Below are 15,705 nucleotides of genomic sequence, written 5' to 3' on the forward strand. Positions count from 1 at the left end.
TGAAAAGGGCAGCTCCCTCTATGCAGCACCGGTTGGGTTTGGCCTAGCCATTGGCCCTGAAGGTGACGGTTGAGAACATTCAGGTCTTTCAACAATGACCAACATGTCATCTCTGACCGTGGAGGACCCCTGACAACTGCAGCTACCACAATGCAAACCCCTGTCTAGCTCCAGCTCCTGGAGGCAGGGGGTTTCCCAGCCCTGACAGAACCAGCACTCAGCTGCCTTCTGTCTCTGGTGTGATCATTTTCCGAAAGCACACAGTGCTCCATCTACTTGCCAGGGGAGTCAAGAAGGAAAAGGCATCCTTCCCAGTTCAGCTTTGCATCGGGACCTGACTGGCTGCATTCCTAGAGACGTAAACTCCCATCTCAAGCTGCTCAGCATCTTGCCTTAAGGTATTGCAGCCTCCAGAAAGAACAGCTCTCAGAATAACTTGTAATGCAAAAAAAAAAGCACTGCAGAAAGTTTGAGTGCCGTATACCGGGCCCCTTCTCCTTCAAGGGAGCGTGGACAGCAGCTGTTAACACACTGGGCTCTATTTGTCCAGACTAGTTGCTGCTGCTTTGAAATAAAGCCCTATCACCAGGTAGGTTTTGAAAGGCGCAGAAAGCCACAGCTTCCAGGCGCCATGTCCTGCTGTGGGGCCTTGCCTACCCTGCCAGCCCCACGCCTGTTGCCGGGGTCTCCACCGAGGCAAGCCCAGCCATAGAGCACGGAATCGTGGCCGAGGCAGGCAAAGGGAAGGCCCCACTCCAGCCATGGCCGGAGAAGCCTCCTGAGCCCACATCAGCCCTGGGCAGGCAGTGCCCAGCCAAGGCCTGTGGGGATGGCGGCCTCCGGGGTCACCCCCCTCCTTTGAGGGAAGCCATGGCCTGGCACAGCCTGGTGCGGGCCTGGGTGGCTCAGGGCAGGCTGCCCGGCCTCCAGAGCACCGCGCTGCCTGCCTGACCGGTGAGGAGGGGACTTCGCCCCGAAACCCTGTTGGGATGGCAAGGCTGAGGCACACGCAGGCTGCGCCCTGCCGCCGGGAGACGAAAGTGCGGATGAGAACGCGCAGCCCGCGCTGCTCCGCTCCTCTCACCCTCCGCGGCGAATCTGCCGAGGCGCTGCAGTGAGCGGGCAGACGCACCCCTCTCCCCCCGCTCCGCTACGGCGCGGCGCTCGTCCCAATCTTCCTGTGCGGCTTCGCGCGGCCCTGCCCACGTCGGAGCGCGCGGACGCTGCGTGGTGGGCGTGGCCGGGTGCCGCCGGGGCCGCTCCGTGGGACGCGCCGGGCCGCGCTCGCCGGGGCCGCCGCTGCCGGGGGAGGAGGAGCGGGAGCAGCCCTTCCCCGCCGCCGGGGAGAGGCCGGAGCGGGGGGGGTGGCCGCGTCCGGCCCATGGACCGTCCGGGCCTGAGGCGGAGCCCGTGGAAGGAGCCGCTTGGCCCCGGCGCGGCCGTGAGGGGCGGGAGGCGGCGCGGGGCGCGGGCGGTGCGGCGCAGCTGAGCGCGGCGCCCCGGGCCTTTGCGCGCCGCCGTCCGCCGGCTTCGCCGCCGCCCGAGCGGCCCGGCCCTGCCCTGCCCTGCGCCCGCCGCCGCGGCACCATGTCGGCCAAGGTGCGGCTGAAGCGGCTGGAGCAGCTGGTGTTGGACGGGCCGCAGCGGCACGACAGCGTGCTGAGCGTGGAGACCCTGCTCGACCTCCTGGTCGGCGTCTACGCCGAGTGCAGCCGCGACTCGCCGCTCCGCCGCGACCGATACGTCTCCGACTTCCTCGAGTGGGGTGAGGCCGGGGACGGGCCGCGGGGTTGGGGGGGACGGGGCCCGGCCGGGGCCGCGCGGGGAAGGGACGGGGCCCGGGTAGCGGGGGGGTTGTGTGGGAGCCCCACTGCCCTGATCCCCGGGCGAGGGGCGGCGAGCTGGCCCGGGAGGGTGGCCCGGCCCGGCCCCGGGAGCGCGCTGCCCGCCGCCGCTCCCGTCTGCAGCCGGGCCGGGCGAGGTGGGGAGACGCCGCCCCTGGATGCGGAGCCTCCCTGGGGAACACCCCCGCCGCCAGCCGGGCCCTGACCCCTGCGGGTCTCCTCCCAGCTCCGCTCGGTCCCTAGCGAACCGCTTGGCAGCCGGCAGCAGGAACAGCACCGGAGTGTCCTTGGCCTGAAAGCCTGCTCGGCTTAACCCGAAATGTCAGGCTAATCCGGTGCTCCTCGGAGGGTTTCCTACCTGGGGGAGGGGAGGCGGGGGAGAGCAGCAGGCTCAGGCTTTGAATTACTGCTCTTGTGCCGGATTTGTTGCTGTTAGAGAGGGCGTGTGTGTGTCTTGAAGGAACAAGAGTTACCGTTCATCATGCAGTCTTTTTAATTTGGGCATGCCCCCGAAGGACAGAGCAATTCCAGGCAGCCTTTATAACAGCTTTGTTTAATGGTTTCCTACTGTTAAGCAGCCTGATAATGAGAAACCTCCAATAGTCCGGAGCGTGCTGACAAAAGAAAACGGGGATACTTGTGATAATGCTTAGGATAAAAGTTTTCTATCCAGTGTTGTTTAGTTAAGACTATTGACTACAGGTATGTGGATAGTAGAGATCCTTCCCTGCTGCATGCCTAAATGAATTTATGTTAAGTGGCCATGGTGGCTGACTGGTTTATTCAACTGAGTAAGTTATGAATAATAATGTATGACGAAGGTGACTTAACTTCTCCATGGAATAAGAATTGGAGGGGAGGGAGGAGAGATCATTGCTCACGAGTATATTGTCCCGTTTATCAGCTGTTCCATGCATGTACAGTTAATTAGGCTTTTAAAGAGCCCTCTTAAAAAAAAAAACAAAACAAACAAACAAAAAAACAAAACAAAGGATTTCCTAAGGGAGAGGGAGGAACTGATTTACTTCAGTAAATGCAAATGTGTCTTTAGCACTACAGACCAGAGCACTAACATGTAGGGACAGCTGGTTCTCCTTAATTTCTGTGGGGACCACCACTCTTTGTCATATACTAACAAACTAAGAGGATTCACTTCCTGGACTCTTCTATTGACGTCAGTAATGCGATTGCCAACTGAATAATTAACCACTTTATCACATCTGCCCCACAAGGCTGCAGCCTGGGGAACATTGATTATTTGTTTTGTGGTGGGAGCTTTGTACGTCTTCTGCAGAGTGCAATCTGGTTTTATACTCTTGTTTTCAAGCTGATGGCTTCAACGAGTGAGCACCTACAAACTGTTAAATGTGATAGATCAGACTACGACGGTGCTTTGAGACTGAAGTTGAGGAAAGGATTTGAGGCAGGCCAAAGAATGATATGCTTTTTCTATAGCACTGCTGGTGGTTGTGTCTTACTGATTGATCCCTGCGTTGTCATCTTCTGTGTGATGGAGAGGCCGATTATCCAATTGTTTATAAAATCGCTTCTTTTAACTCTATTTATTGTGTTCACTGAATGTGAAAAGGTTACTGACTTGATGAAAAGTATAGCTCGCAATAAAAACAGTGTGTAGTTCTTACCGCAGTGTGGGATTACCCTAGTATAACAAAGTGCCTATTCAATAAATAATTGAAATGTATGTGAGCTACCATCTGGTGCTGCAGAGTAGGGATAAAAGTTTATAATCCAGGCGCTTGATGGTAAGGGGATGGGCCTAAATCTGGACTGCTGTATATTTGTGTTCCATCAACAAGGAATACCCTTAAAACCAACTACAAGTTGAAACTGTGTGTTCCTCCCTTTCCTTCAAGCTGTTAAAATCAAATAAATGCCAACAACGAGACACCTTTTATCTGTGTCCTAATGCCCTCACAGTATGTTTCCACTGACAAGGAACTTGTTTCTGCCTCCAGCTAATAAGGAAAATATCATGCCAAACACGCTAATCTTCCTCATGTCATGATGTGCAGTCTTAATTACAGCCTGATTCTCTGCTAGAAGATATTCTGGATTGATGTGCACAAGTTTTGCGTGCTGTTATGTGTCTGTAGAAGCATGACAGTGTAGTTACATATTTGGGATATACTTTGAAGATCAGTGTTTCTTTATCAACTGGAGACAGAAGGCATTTCCTTTGAACAAAATGGAGACTTATTACCGACAATGGAAATAAGCTGCGTAGGTATTAAGGTTAAATTAAGCTGCGCTATATAACAAGCATTTCTTTACTAGTTTGGATTTAAAACTGGGCGTGAGGTATCACACACATGAAATTCCCTTAAAATGATTCAGCGTGGCTAATGGACTTGCTTGCATTCTTAATTGCCAAGAGAAAATAAAGTTCAGGCGTGGTAGTTGAGGCAGAGTTTTTTCCTGGCTGTGGGGTGCACAGGAGATGCTGAGTTGTGTGGTGTAGCTGGTGGATGTGGATATCTCTGCTCTCTGACAGCAGCGTGATGCTGCTTGTATTCTGGAACTGGCGATTGTGAGAGAAGGGAATTGGGGAGTCCAGAAAATTAAGTCCCACGTTTATCTTGTGAGACTTATGCCGCCTTCGCCCTATTCAACATCTGTAGAAGCCTCGCACCTCACCTGCAGAGGCTGGTGAGCCCCAAATGCTGGATCTCATTGCTTCTGTCCTATAAATCCCGCTGCTGCTTCCTGGCAGTCCTGCCACAGGCTTATTTCTTCAAAATCTTCTTCCTATTTGCTAACCATAGAAGAGCGTAGGGTGTGGCCGTTCGCCTTGAGGCGGCTTGTGGCTTCCATCGCTTTAGAAATGTTGTAAGAATCTGCCATTTTAACCTTGGCAATTGTAGCTTTCCCATGGTGAATGGAGCTTTCAAACAGACTATATTTCTTCCCTATACTGGAAGTATAATACACATATCTTTACGCCAACTATCTTTGGAGAAAAGCTAGCTGAGCTACAAGTGAGGAGTTCAAAAGTCCTTTTCTTGTAGTTATTTTTATTTATAACTCCTGAATAAGGTCTCGCCCAATTGGTTATCACTGTATTGTTTATATAATAGATACTGAAATAATGCACAGTATTCTTAGTGGGAATTGAATCCAAGTCTGTTAGATAGCAGACCCATGTCTACATGTTCAGAAAGAATTTCCCAAATCTGTGCTTAGTGCCTTTTAAACTGTTGCTACATCTGCTGCTCCTGGAGTGAGAAATAGAGAGGAATCCTAACAGTGAGGAGTCCTGTTTATTCTAGTTATACTTGCTCATTCCTCTCTGAAAGTCATCAGTGAAACTGGGCTGCTACAAACTTCATGCCTCTGAGGCCAAATTGCTTGACCATCTCTGCTGTCCTTCCAGTTGTCAGGAAAGCAACTTAGCTGGCGTCTGGGGAGATGCTGGAACTGGACAGTCCTGGGTCCTAGAAAGCTTGTAAAACAGTCTGCATGGCGCTGCAAGTCTATGGAGGTAATTCCCTTGGTAAAGCTGACCTAGGCCACTAATGAAGACTACCTAAAGCTGTCGGTAAGCACAGAGGAGGCTGCATGGCCTTTGGGCTTACCCAATGGATTATGGTGAACACCAGTGCTTGGGTGCTGTGGGGTGGTATTGTCCATGCACTGCACAGGGACCTCCTAAGAGACTCTTCCTGCAAAAAGTGTGTGCTGTCCCTTGTTTCATGTGACGAGGAGAGAAGTACAGGAGTGCTGGAACAGTGTGGCTGCAGCTCAGATGTCTGTGCATCACCTATCCTTTGGCTTTCAGGTACAGCATGCTCCTCCCTGTGGAGCCCCTTGTTCTGTCATACTGCGGGACCTGAGTCTTTCATAACTCCTGTGCTAGAATGGCAGCTCCCAGGGCACCTTGCTGGCTGGCATCACATTCGTGCTCGTCTGACATCACCTTGTTTTTCAGGAGTTATCTTAGCTGGCTGTGGTTGGTGCTTGCTGCCCCTTGCTTCCAGTCAGCAGGGACTGGCGCAACCGGCTGCTCCGTTTTTGAACAGCTACTTGGCATAGTTTGCAGCCAGTAGGCGAGCATGTTCAGAAAAGAGTCTAACAGGAATGGGCCTTATTTGTATTCAAAATGCTCTTGGTGCTGCATAGACTCTCTTGCTCCAGCCTTTGTTTCCTCTGACCCTGTTTTGTACTGCTGGCATGCTACAGAGGGCAAGATGGCACATGTCCCCACATAGTTCATTCAGTGTTGTCTCACTCCTGGACTATGCACTGGCTAGTCCTCTCTGTGAGAACACCTCAAAACCAATGTCAGAGTAGTTCAGACTGATCTGAAATGTGGCCTTTTTTTCCTTGAAGCAGGTGCATGGGATGCTTCTGTGGACTATTTCTCCTGATACATTATGAGCCATCTGTTTGAATGCTGACTTATCTTCTGCGGTGTCAGTTTGTGCAAGGTCTGCTACCCAGCTAGACTGGTGTTCTGCTTTTGGATAGTGGTAGTGGGTTTTTTTGTTTGGGTGTTTGTTTTTATTTTTCCTGAGAGGAACTTACTTTAAGGAGGCTGAAGCTGTGGGGAAAAGAAAGAAGATTGCAGATGATTAGCACAAGTAGGCCGGCTGGGCACCTGCTGCTGAGCCCTTGAAGGCAGTCTGGCATAATAGGCAGTGGATGCTGGTATAGTAACAGCAATATATTCCCAGTCTGGGCTAGAGGACGGAAAAACGTGCATGCAGAGTGCTCAAAGCAACCTCTCTAACCTACCCTTGAGCTGCCACTTTTGGGTATATATCTGTTACACTTGGGGCTGGACCATAGATGGAAAAATCACACAGGGAAGGTTCACCAGAAAGGGTTGCTGTCGTGCTGCTGCTGGTGCAGTGATTCACAACTTTGGGTCGCTGTCAGGACTGGTGCTTCAAGTTTGGATCTTGCTGCTGGGGGGGCTCTGTGAACTTGCTGTGAACTTTGCAAGTCTACTCCCAGACCTATTTTCTCCTCCTTCCAGTTCTGCTCAAAGAGGCACCTTAACATTTTAAATAAAAAAAAAATCTAATGAGGCAAGGGAGAACCTTGCAGCGTGGCCTTTCTGTCAGAAGAGTCTAGAGCCTGTTCTCTCAGCCTGAAAGCAGTTGTATTCAGAAGTGTAGATGTGGACCTGAGAAAAGGTCTTCCCAGCCTGCATTAAAGCATCTTCAAAACTAGCTGCAGGGTAGACCTAGTCCTCTGACTGCCACAGGCACTGATGTACTAGAAAAAGTGCTAGGTAAGGGTGGGGGCACGGTGTGTGGCTGAGTGTGCTGGTAGTATAGGAGGCAGAAACTATCCTTAAGTATTTTTGAGATGACCTTAGAGTTGTCAGACTTTGAGGGTTGCTTATGAGGATCTTTGCTTTGACCTTTTTGTGTTACACCAGGAAAAACTGTCACTTCATAACACGTCGTATCTCTTGACTTGAGGCTTAAATTCCTCTCTTCTTTCCCTTTAGCACTCCTCCCCTGCTTGCAGAAATACATGCAGAAAGCCAGGAAGGGACCTCAGGCTCTGCTAGCTTGTGTAATGTCCTTCTCTGTGCAGGCAAAAGCTGTGCAGCAAGCGATAAGCCTGTTGGGCACATATGCGAAGTGAGTGTGGTTGGATAATGAAGACAGCTGATGAACAAGAAAACTGAATTTCTGATTCTGGCCTAAGTTCCTCTACTTCCATCCTCTATCCACCAAAGCCTGTTACGATCCCTTACACTAGATTAGTGGCAGGAGGGTGTGGATGAGGCCCCACTGGGGAGGGTGAAGCTACAGGTACCTTGCAGAGGTTCTGGAAAGGCCGGTGGTGGTGGTGGCCACAGTTTCTTTGTGCACAGTGCAGTGTGGATGTGGCTGGAACCCTTTCCTGCTCCCTGAAGGCTTTCCTGTGGTTGGAGATGGGGCACCATAGCTTGGATCGCCTTTGCTAATGAAGTCTTTGATGGTCATCTGGCAGAATGCGAGCATGGCTGCCGAATCCCAGTTTCTTTCGTTCTCTGCTCTGAGTAAACTGGTTTTGTTCTTTTGAAAAATATATGTTAGGATTAATTCATGTTGAAGTAGCCCAAACTGCCGTGTTAGCTTTGATAGCATTGTGGTCAGCGCTAGTGATCTGAAGGCATGAAGTTCAAAGCTTGCTGCTGTATGTATGATGGACCCTTTACAGTACATCTGTTCTAATCTGTTATTTTTAGAATGAGGCAGTGTCTTTTAATGACTTTTTCTGTAAAACTTTATGTTGTGAAACGTTGGCACTGAATGCCGCAGTCATGTTTTGACAGTGGGAAAGTAATGTGGTCTGGAGGATGAGAGATACGCTGGCATGTGCTGCTAAAATGACAGACGTCCTGGGTGAAGCTTGTCTTCTGTCCCGTAGAAGGACGTCGGTATCGCTATTCTCCTGTGGATAAAGTTGCTAATAAATAGCAATAGTCCTTAGTGAGGGCTTGAGGAATTATGTGGTATGTTAAAGGCTGTGACCTGTATTTTGTAGTTTAATTTTGTTTATATATGAAAACTCAGAAAGGGGTAAATAAGTAATTGATAAATTCGTAAATTCTTCATGTAGAAAAAATGTGTGCAGCTAGTAGTTTCTCACTCATGGTACATGACAAGGTATAGAATGCAGAAGTAAGGTTTCATTAGTATCCATAAATCTAACATTTTTTCTGACTTGTTCCACTTAGAAATCTGAATTATTTTCATATTGATTTTCATAGGTAATATTAAGATATATTTTGGAAAAAAAAAAAAAATTTACATCCTTAAAACTTCCGTGGTTGGCACAGTTATGCATTATCAGTGGAGATGGCTTGGATGTTGGTTTAGTCAGCAGATTCAGTGCAATGAACTTTTTTATCAAATGAAGTTGAACTAACCTTTTTTTGCAAATAATTCGCATGTGGGAGTGAGTCAGTTTTTTCTACACCTACTAGAAACGAATGATTTTAACTGAGTCAGAACTGAAGAGACTTGTTTCATTAGGTTTTTTTAGCAAGTTGCTTTTACTTTATGGTTCTATATTAATGTTTTGGGTTTTAGAAATGTTGATCTGTAGCTGAGATTAGTTGGGAATGTTATACTACTACAGATTCTTCAAATTTATGAAACTTACATTTTATCCCTTGCTTGTAATTTGAGACAATTCATACAACCTGTTTTTAGGCGGGTGTTACAAAAAGGAAGAATTATAATATTTACCTAAACAATCGCAAATTTATCTGAGCTGTTAACAGAATATAGTGCCTAGGATTAGGAAAAATTTTATGGGTTCATCTTTTTCATTACCCATGTCTGAAAAGATGAATAGGGTGATGGATCACAAGCAAATCTGTTTAGAAAAATAGAAGGGACTGTTAGAGCTTTTTACTGTATTTTTGCCTTTGATAGTGCTTTAAACAGAGTTGAGATTCATTTTCTAAGTCTTTCATAAGGTACGCTTGAGAATTCCGATATATTCTTGATGTAGTTACCAAAGAGCTTGTATCATGCTCACTAATATATCCCACTGTAGCTCTAGGTGTTTTTTGTTGTTTGTTTTTTTTTTTTTTGCTTGGTTTTTTTAAGAAAAGGGATTTAATTTTAAAAAGCTTTTCCAGGTCTAAGAATTTCTAAGTACATTTAGTCTGTGGTTCAACGTGATCTGTTCATTTTAGCTGTCTCCTAATACTAAAAAATTCCGCTCTATTTTTCTCATCAGCATATGCAGATTGCTAGAATGCAAGCTTTCATTTATAAAGAATTTTGTTCACTATAATGAATGGAGCTTTCTTCAATAGGAAACTACACACAGTTTTCTTAAGCCCTGATTTTGCATAGACCTCAGTGATCATGTCTGTAGATGTATTTAGAGTGCATTCAGATTAAGTTTGTGCATCCATCATTGCCAGCTGAGGCCTTAGGCATCCTGAAGTGCCTGAGATCTCAATTTCTGTCATTCATGTCGTCAGGGTCTTAACATTGAAATATATTATTACTTAACCATGGCCTAAAGCTTCAAATGTGATTAGGACCTCTGGATGCCCAACCTGAGACCTCTATAAAGGAGTCTGAGCTTTGGAAAATGGTGGGGATGTCTTCACCAAGTATTAAATCATTGAAAATGTATGGAGTTTATTAATCAGGCATGCATTAATGAAGGCTGAGGTATAGTTCTTAATTTGCTTAAGTGCAGTGCCATTGAGGGCTGAATATGTATAGCTGCCTTTCCCAAAAAGGTCAAGAAGAGAAAAGATCAGAAGCAGCATCAATTCCAGATATATGCCAAATTCTTTTCACCATTTATAGTTGTTCTCCAACATAAAAATAAACATGAATAATTGCTTTGTTAAGTCCTACTTGAAATGTGTTTATGCCAGTTTAGCGAGACGTGCGTGTTCAGGATTTTAGAAAAGTCTATAGAAAATTCTGCCTGGACTTTTAATTCAGCTTAAACCTGGGTTACATTGTTCTAATTTTCATCAAAAAATTCAGTGAAATATGAAGTAATAAGTAAAATGAAACCAGTTTTAAACTCACTTAAGTAGATATGTGGAAGTCAGTCTTAAAGGAGTGTTGCAGCTATTCTGGCAATATTGCACTTTTATTTGGGACTGTGTAGTTCGTGGGATGTGGATTCAGTCTTTTTATAGATGATGTAACTTTACCCAAAATATAGCAACCACTGTACGAGTATGGGGGTTTTTAGTGTATTATGATTTCCCTGCTAGTAATGGTCCCTTAGCCTAAGAACTAAACTGTATGCCTTGCCTTGATAGATGAGACTTAAAGGAAAAGCTTTGGGTCACTAGAAATCCTCCAAAGGTACATAAAAATAGATCATGCCCTAAATTGGTTTAAACCCTGTAGTACTGGAAAAAAAGACAACAAATACCCTCTCCCAGAAAAGAAGGCGTTAAAAAGTTGAATCCCTTTTAGAGTTGTGCTGAGTGGGGTGTTGGGCGGAGGAAATCTCTGTCCTTGTCTAAGGAAGGACGAGGTTTCTAGTAATTGCATGGTAATACTTCTGGGGCATCTGAAACCTTTTTCCCACTCTTGAGGAATTCCTCCGTCCCTGGTTCCCCCCTCTTCCAGAGATCCACGTGTACCTTGGCGGGGGCGGTGGGTGGGGGTCGTCCCCATTGCCTTGCACACCTTTGGATTTCTGCTGTTGTTACAGCATGACTTCCATGATCTTCATTTTGCGCATCCTTCCTCAAAAATTCGCTTCTTCACGGAGCTTTTCTGTGTGCTGCCGGCTTTATTGCTGCCCGTGTGACTTGGATTATCAATACTGAAAGCTGGAGTGTTCCGAGTGTCTTTTATTTTACTGTAATTAAGGCAGAGTAGAAACAGCAGGAGGGTGACTTGAGGCGTGAAGATCCTATTATCATTTGGAAATATGTTCCCAAAGGTTTGCTGTTTAAGATGCATGTTTAGTCTTTAAATTTAGCTCTTTTTCTGATAGGATTAGTTAGGTCGTCATGTGTTGTCGTTCCCTCCACCCCCATTTCTGTGTATGATGGCTACCTGGCTGTGGTCTCCTTGTCTGGAGATGGACGCCTAGAGTGCATGCTCTGCAGGCTTTGTCTGCAGGCTTCTGACTATTCTTGGACTGTGGATCTGAAGAAGAGTAGCAAATGTATTTTTTCTACGGCTAGGTTTACTTGAGTAAGAAGTTTGTATTAAAATTTTAAATTAAGGAATTGGGTTTCTGTTATCTAGTCTGTGATCATTTGCACTGCATCTGAGTGAAATGGGAGTGTAATATCTGTCCACATTTTCTTTCTTTTTAGTTTGCATGTTCTTTAAGGCAAGGAAGGGATCTCACTGCGCCCTCCCTATCAGTGGTTCTTTTTAGGATGGCTTTGTTGCCCTGCAACCCTCTCAAGTTACTCACTTAAAAAAAGGAAACTACATTTTTGTGATTCAGAACCTCACCCTATTATTATTATTACTTATTACAGGAGGCTGGGAGAAGAAAATTTTTACATGTACAAATGGCTAAAAGTGATCTAAAGGTCCTAACGGGATAACTGGTAGCTAGTAACCGCTAGTTGTTGGGTTATAAATGCAGAGAGAAGGCTGGAGTCTGTGGTATTTAATCTTTCTGCCTTTTATGGGTAATATGGTATTTTTCCTAAACTCACAACACTTCATCTTTCAGAGCAGACTTTCTGAGAAGTTGCAGATGAGTTAGCCTGTTGTGTCACAGAGAAGCAGCACACTTTTTCCTTCCAGGCCAGCTTTAACTAGTTGTAGCAAAATGCCTTAGTCATGTGGCGTGGTATCGCTGCATGGAGGAATTAAGTTTGACTGTGTTAACTTACTGTGGTATGTAACTGAAGACTTCCATTACCAGTAAATTCAGCCTTTGGTTTCCTGGACAGTTAATATTTAAGTTGGGAATAACGACAATATCAAACAGCTGTTTTTAAACTGTGGTTCTGCTGGCCTGGTACTCCAGGTAATATAATACAGGACAACATAGAGTGGGGATACCTAACTGGAGGCTGTATCAGGCCCACAGACTGTCTTTATCTTGCCCTTACTGGTATTTACTGGTTATTAAGGCAACTGAACTGTGGTTATTGCTCTGTGTATGTTGCGGGCCAGCAGGGTTTACTGGATTGGGTGTAGTGCTGTACCAACAGGGCTATACTGGTCAGGCTTGACCCAGGCAGGCAAGACCTAGTCAGGTCTACATCCATGACTAGAAATAATCAATCCTTGTGCATCCTGAAGTTGACTGTGTCTGATGTGAATTGTAAAAACAAAAGACCTGACACTTTGAGAAGGAGGATTTTTCATTTTAAAAAAAATTCAGTGATGGAGAAGCTTTTACTGCTCTTAGGAAAGGGCTTTGCAGTAATTATCCTCAATGTTAAAGGTATGCATGCATTTGAGTGGCTCAAACCAGGAGCAGAAGTGCCCTGGTTGATTTTGACAGAATCAGAGCTACAGGTAGTCTAGTTATAAACTTCCCATTCTTGTGGGTATTATTAAACATCGTAAAGGCTTTGTTTAATGTTTCAGGCACTTCTTGAGGGCGGGGATAGCAGAGATTACATTCTATACTTTACCTTTTGCATACCAGCTTTATATTTCCTTCACACTGTAAAACCTCATGAAGTTCAGCATGACAAGTGAGAAGTCTTGCACTGTGGAGCTGTAAAAGTTGGGGAATGACCAAGTAGAAAGCAGTCTTGCAGGAAAAGGCTTGGGGATCCTGGTAAACAACTAGTTGAAAAAGTCAGTAGTGCATCATTGTAGAAATGGAGGCTGCCTGTGTGCTGGGCTGCATCAGCAAGAGTGTAGCCAGCAGGTTGGGGGAAGGGGTTATTCTGCTCTTTACAGCGCTTGTGAAGCCATTTCGGGAGTACTGTGTCCAGTTCTGGGCTTCCCAGTACAGAAAAAACACTGAGAAACTGAAGCGAGTCCCTCAGAGAACCACTGATGTGGCTGGAGGCCTGAAGCACGTGATGTGCAAGAGAAGCCTGAGATACCTGGGTTTGGTGAGCCTGGAGAAAGGGGAATCTGATCATGATCCTCAACTGCCAGATGTGTGGTTAGGGAGAACACAGAGGCAGACTCTTCTCAGGCGCACCGCTGAGAAGGAGAGGCAATGGACACGAGCTATGGCAAGGAGGATTCTGACTATGTGATTATGTGTAAGGGGAAAAAAAATATTCCTCCTGAGGGTGGTCTGGAAGGCACTGGAAGAGGCACCCAGAGAGGTGATAGTCTCTCCATCCTAGGAGATAAACTTCATCTGGACAAGGCCTTGAGCAACCTGGTTGAACTTTGACATTATCTCAGCTTTGAGTAGGAGGTTGGACTCTGATCTCCAGAGGTCCCTTCCAACCTAAAATTATTCTGTTCAGTATAATCTTTTTTTTTTCCTCCTGTGTTAGCAAATTTATTTAACATCATGGCTGCTTTAATAGAAAACAGTTGTTCTTCATACTTCGCAGAATGAAAAGAAATATGTGAAATAGAATCTTCTTGTTGTTATAAATAAAGTAGTTGACACAACTGGTGTAAATTTACTCTTCATTTTTTGGTAATCTTAGGTGTTTACCCTGATTGGTTGGCATTTTATCACATGGTCTAATGTAAGTATTGACAAGCTTTTAACTAAATTTTAGGCTTGTAAATGATGGGAAACTAAATTTTGTTCATGTTGTTCTACCATGTGTTTAATAAAAGCACCAGTTTCCTTGTTCCTGGAAGAGAATTGTCAGAACAGGTTTCAAGAACTTTGAACCTATGTTTTTTGTCTAGTGCTTTTTCCCAAGTGTGGTTTCCTTATGTCTAGTTGTTAGCCTTGATAGCAGTTGAAGTATTTTAAAGCTTTGTTCCATGGAGCTGTCAGAAGAGCCTGCAATCTCTGCATGACTGCAAGCCTGAATCATCCGTTACGAAAAATACAGGTTTAGCTGTTCTGCTAGATATGTTCTCATATCACAAAGGGATCTCTATCTAGTAGGGTTCTTAATATCCTTATATCTGACATTATAAGGAGCCTGACTAAGCAGTTGGTAACAACAGGGTGAAACAAATTTTCCTCATAGTTGTAAAGATCTAATGGGAGATATTGGCTGTTTTTTGGTTTCCTCTGTAAAATAAAAGCTTGTATGACTTAAATGAAGTTGAACTTGCAACGTCCTTTTAATGCTGATATTCTTTCCTGATGATAGTGCACTTAGCAAACCAAAACACACAACAAATTCAGTGTTTCAAAACCATATTGATATATAGGATGGGAAGTGCTATCAATGATGAGGATAACAATATACAAACGGGACAAAAACCAAGAATTGAATCCTTTATTAGTGGTGTGTTGTAATTATTAACAGGGTATCCTAAGTGACACTTGACTTTCCGTACAATTAATTTATATCTGTGTTTTGGAGTATGTTGCTTGCAGCAAACTCCTGGGAAAATAATAAGATTTTTCAAAATTCTCATGATTCCTAAATGCCTGGGAGTCTGGTAGACATTCTTGCCAGAGAACATACACTGTCAGCTATGTCATGAAGGCATTCATTGACAGTACTATATACTGTAATGGTCCGTTACCCTGCTGGGGCAAGGACTGTGTATGTGAGCAATTTATAACGTGTGTTAATTTTTCAGAAGAAACTTTGTTCAAAATGTTGTATAGTTGTTTCAGATGCTGTGGTTGTGAGCCCTCAGCTGTGTTTGTGATTGATGTATGGAAGCTGTTCACACTGTGTTCTAGTTGCAGTGTGTCGCTTCCCCCTTGGGAGGTACCTGCACACTGTGCAGATAGTGAAGTAATGGCAATAACTTCTTTTTTGGACTGAGTCTTGCTGCCTAAAACTACTGAGAAATATCATCCCCCTCCTTTCATGTCCTTAATTTCCTCTTTTGTTTCATTGTTCAGACTTTTTACTACTTATTTCCTGTTTGTATTTAGAGAAGGCACTTTGCAGTCATGGCTTTAAAACAGCAACGCACACTTGTGCACACATTGCTGCAATGATCTTTTGCGTCAGTGGCTGTAATATGTCATTGTGCACATTGCTAATGATAGCTCTTACTTCAAGTATATGCTTGATAGCTACAGAACAAATAATACAGAGACTTTACTGGAAAATGTGCTCCAGTAATTTACCTTCAGAGCTCTGTGGGGAGCTCTGAAATGGGTGACAGCTGGTGAAAGATTATCTTTTGACAAGAGAGAAGCATGGGCAAGACCTACTTCTTACTTCAATCTCCTTGCCCTCATCTCTCCCTCCCCCCTCATGTCCCATATAACACTTAAGAACCTGTCCTCTCCATTTTCTCCATTTAGGTGGAGACTGTTAGTTATCACTTGTGTTTTTTTTTTAAAAAAAAAAAAAAAT

General features: G+C 45.2%; 1 protein-coding gene across 19 annotated transcripts in view; it reads left to right on the forward strand.

Moving 5' to 3' along the window:
* The first annotated feature begins 1,290 nt into the window (after positions 1–1,290).
* CDC42BPB (CDC42 binding protein kinase beta) overlaps positions 1,291–15,705 on the forward strand; it is a 95,830-nt gene continuing 81,415 nt past the window's right edge. For 8 of the 19 annotated variants that reach the window (XR_012673790.1, XR_012673792.1, XR_012673791.1 and 5 more), the window contains exon 1: positions 1,292–1,765. Coding sequence is in view for 14 of the 19 variants with exons in the window: in XM_075151019.1 (XP_075007120.1) it covers positions 1,588–1,765 (178 nt within the window). In the remaining 5 variants the exon portion in view is untranslated. Of the gene's footprint in view, positions 1,766–5,954; positions 6,290–15,705 lie in introns of those variants that run through there. The other 11 variants (XM_075151021.1, XM_075151025.1, XM_075151022.1 and 8 more) reach the window with 3 other exon arrangements.

Source organism: Calonectris borealis, chromosome 5, assembly GCF_964195595.1.
Source record: "Calonectris borealis chromosome 5, bCalBor7.hap1.2, whole genome shotgun sequence".
Lineage (NCBI taxonomy): Eukaryota > Metazoa > Chordata > Aves > Procellariiformes > Procellariidae > Calonectris > Calonectris borealis.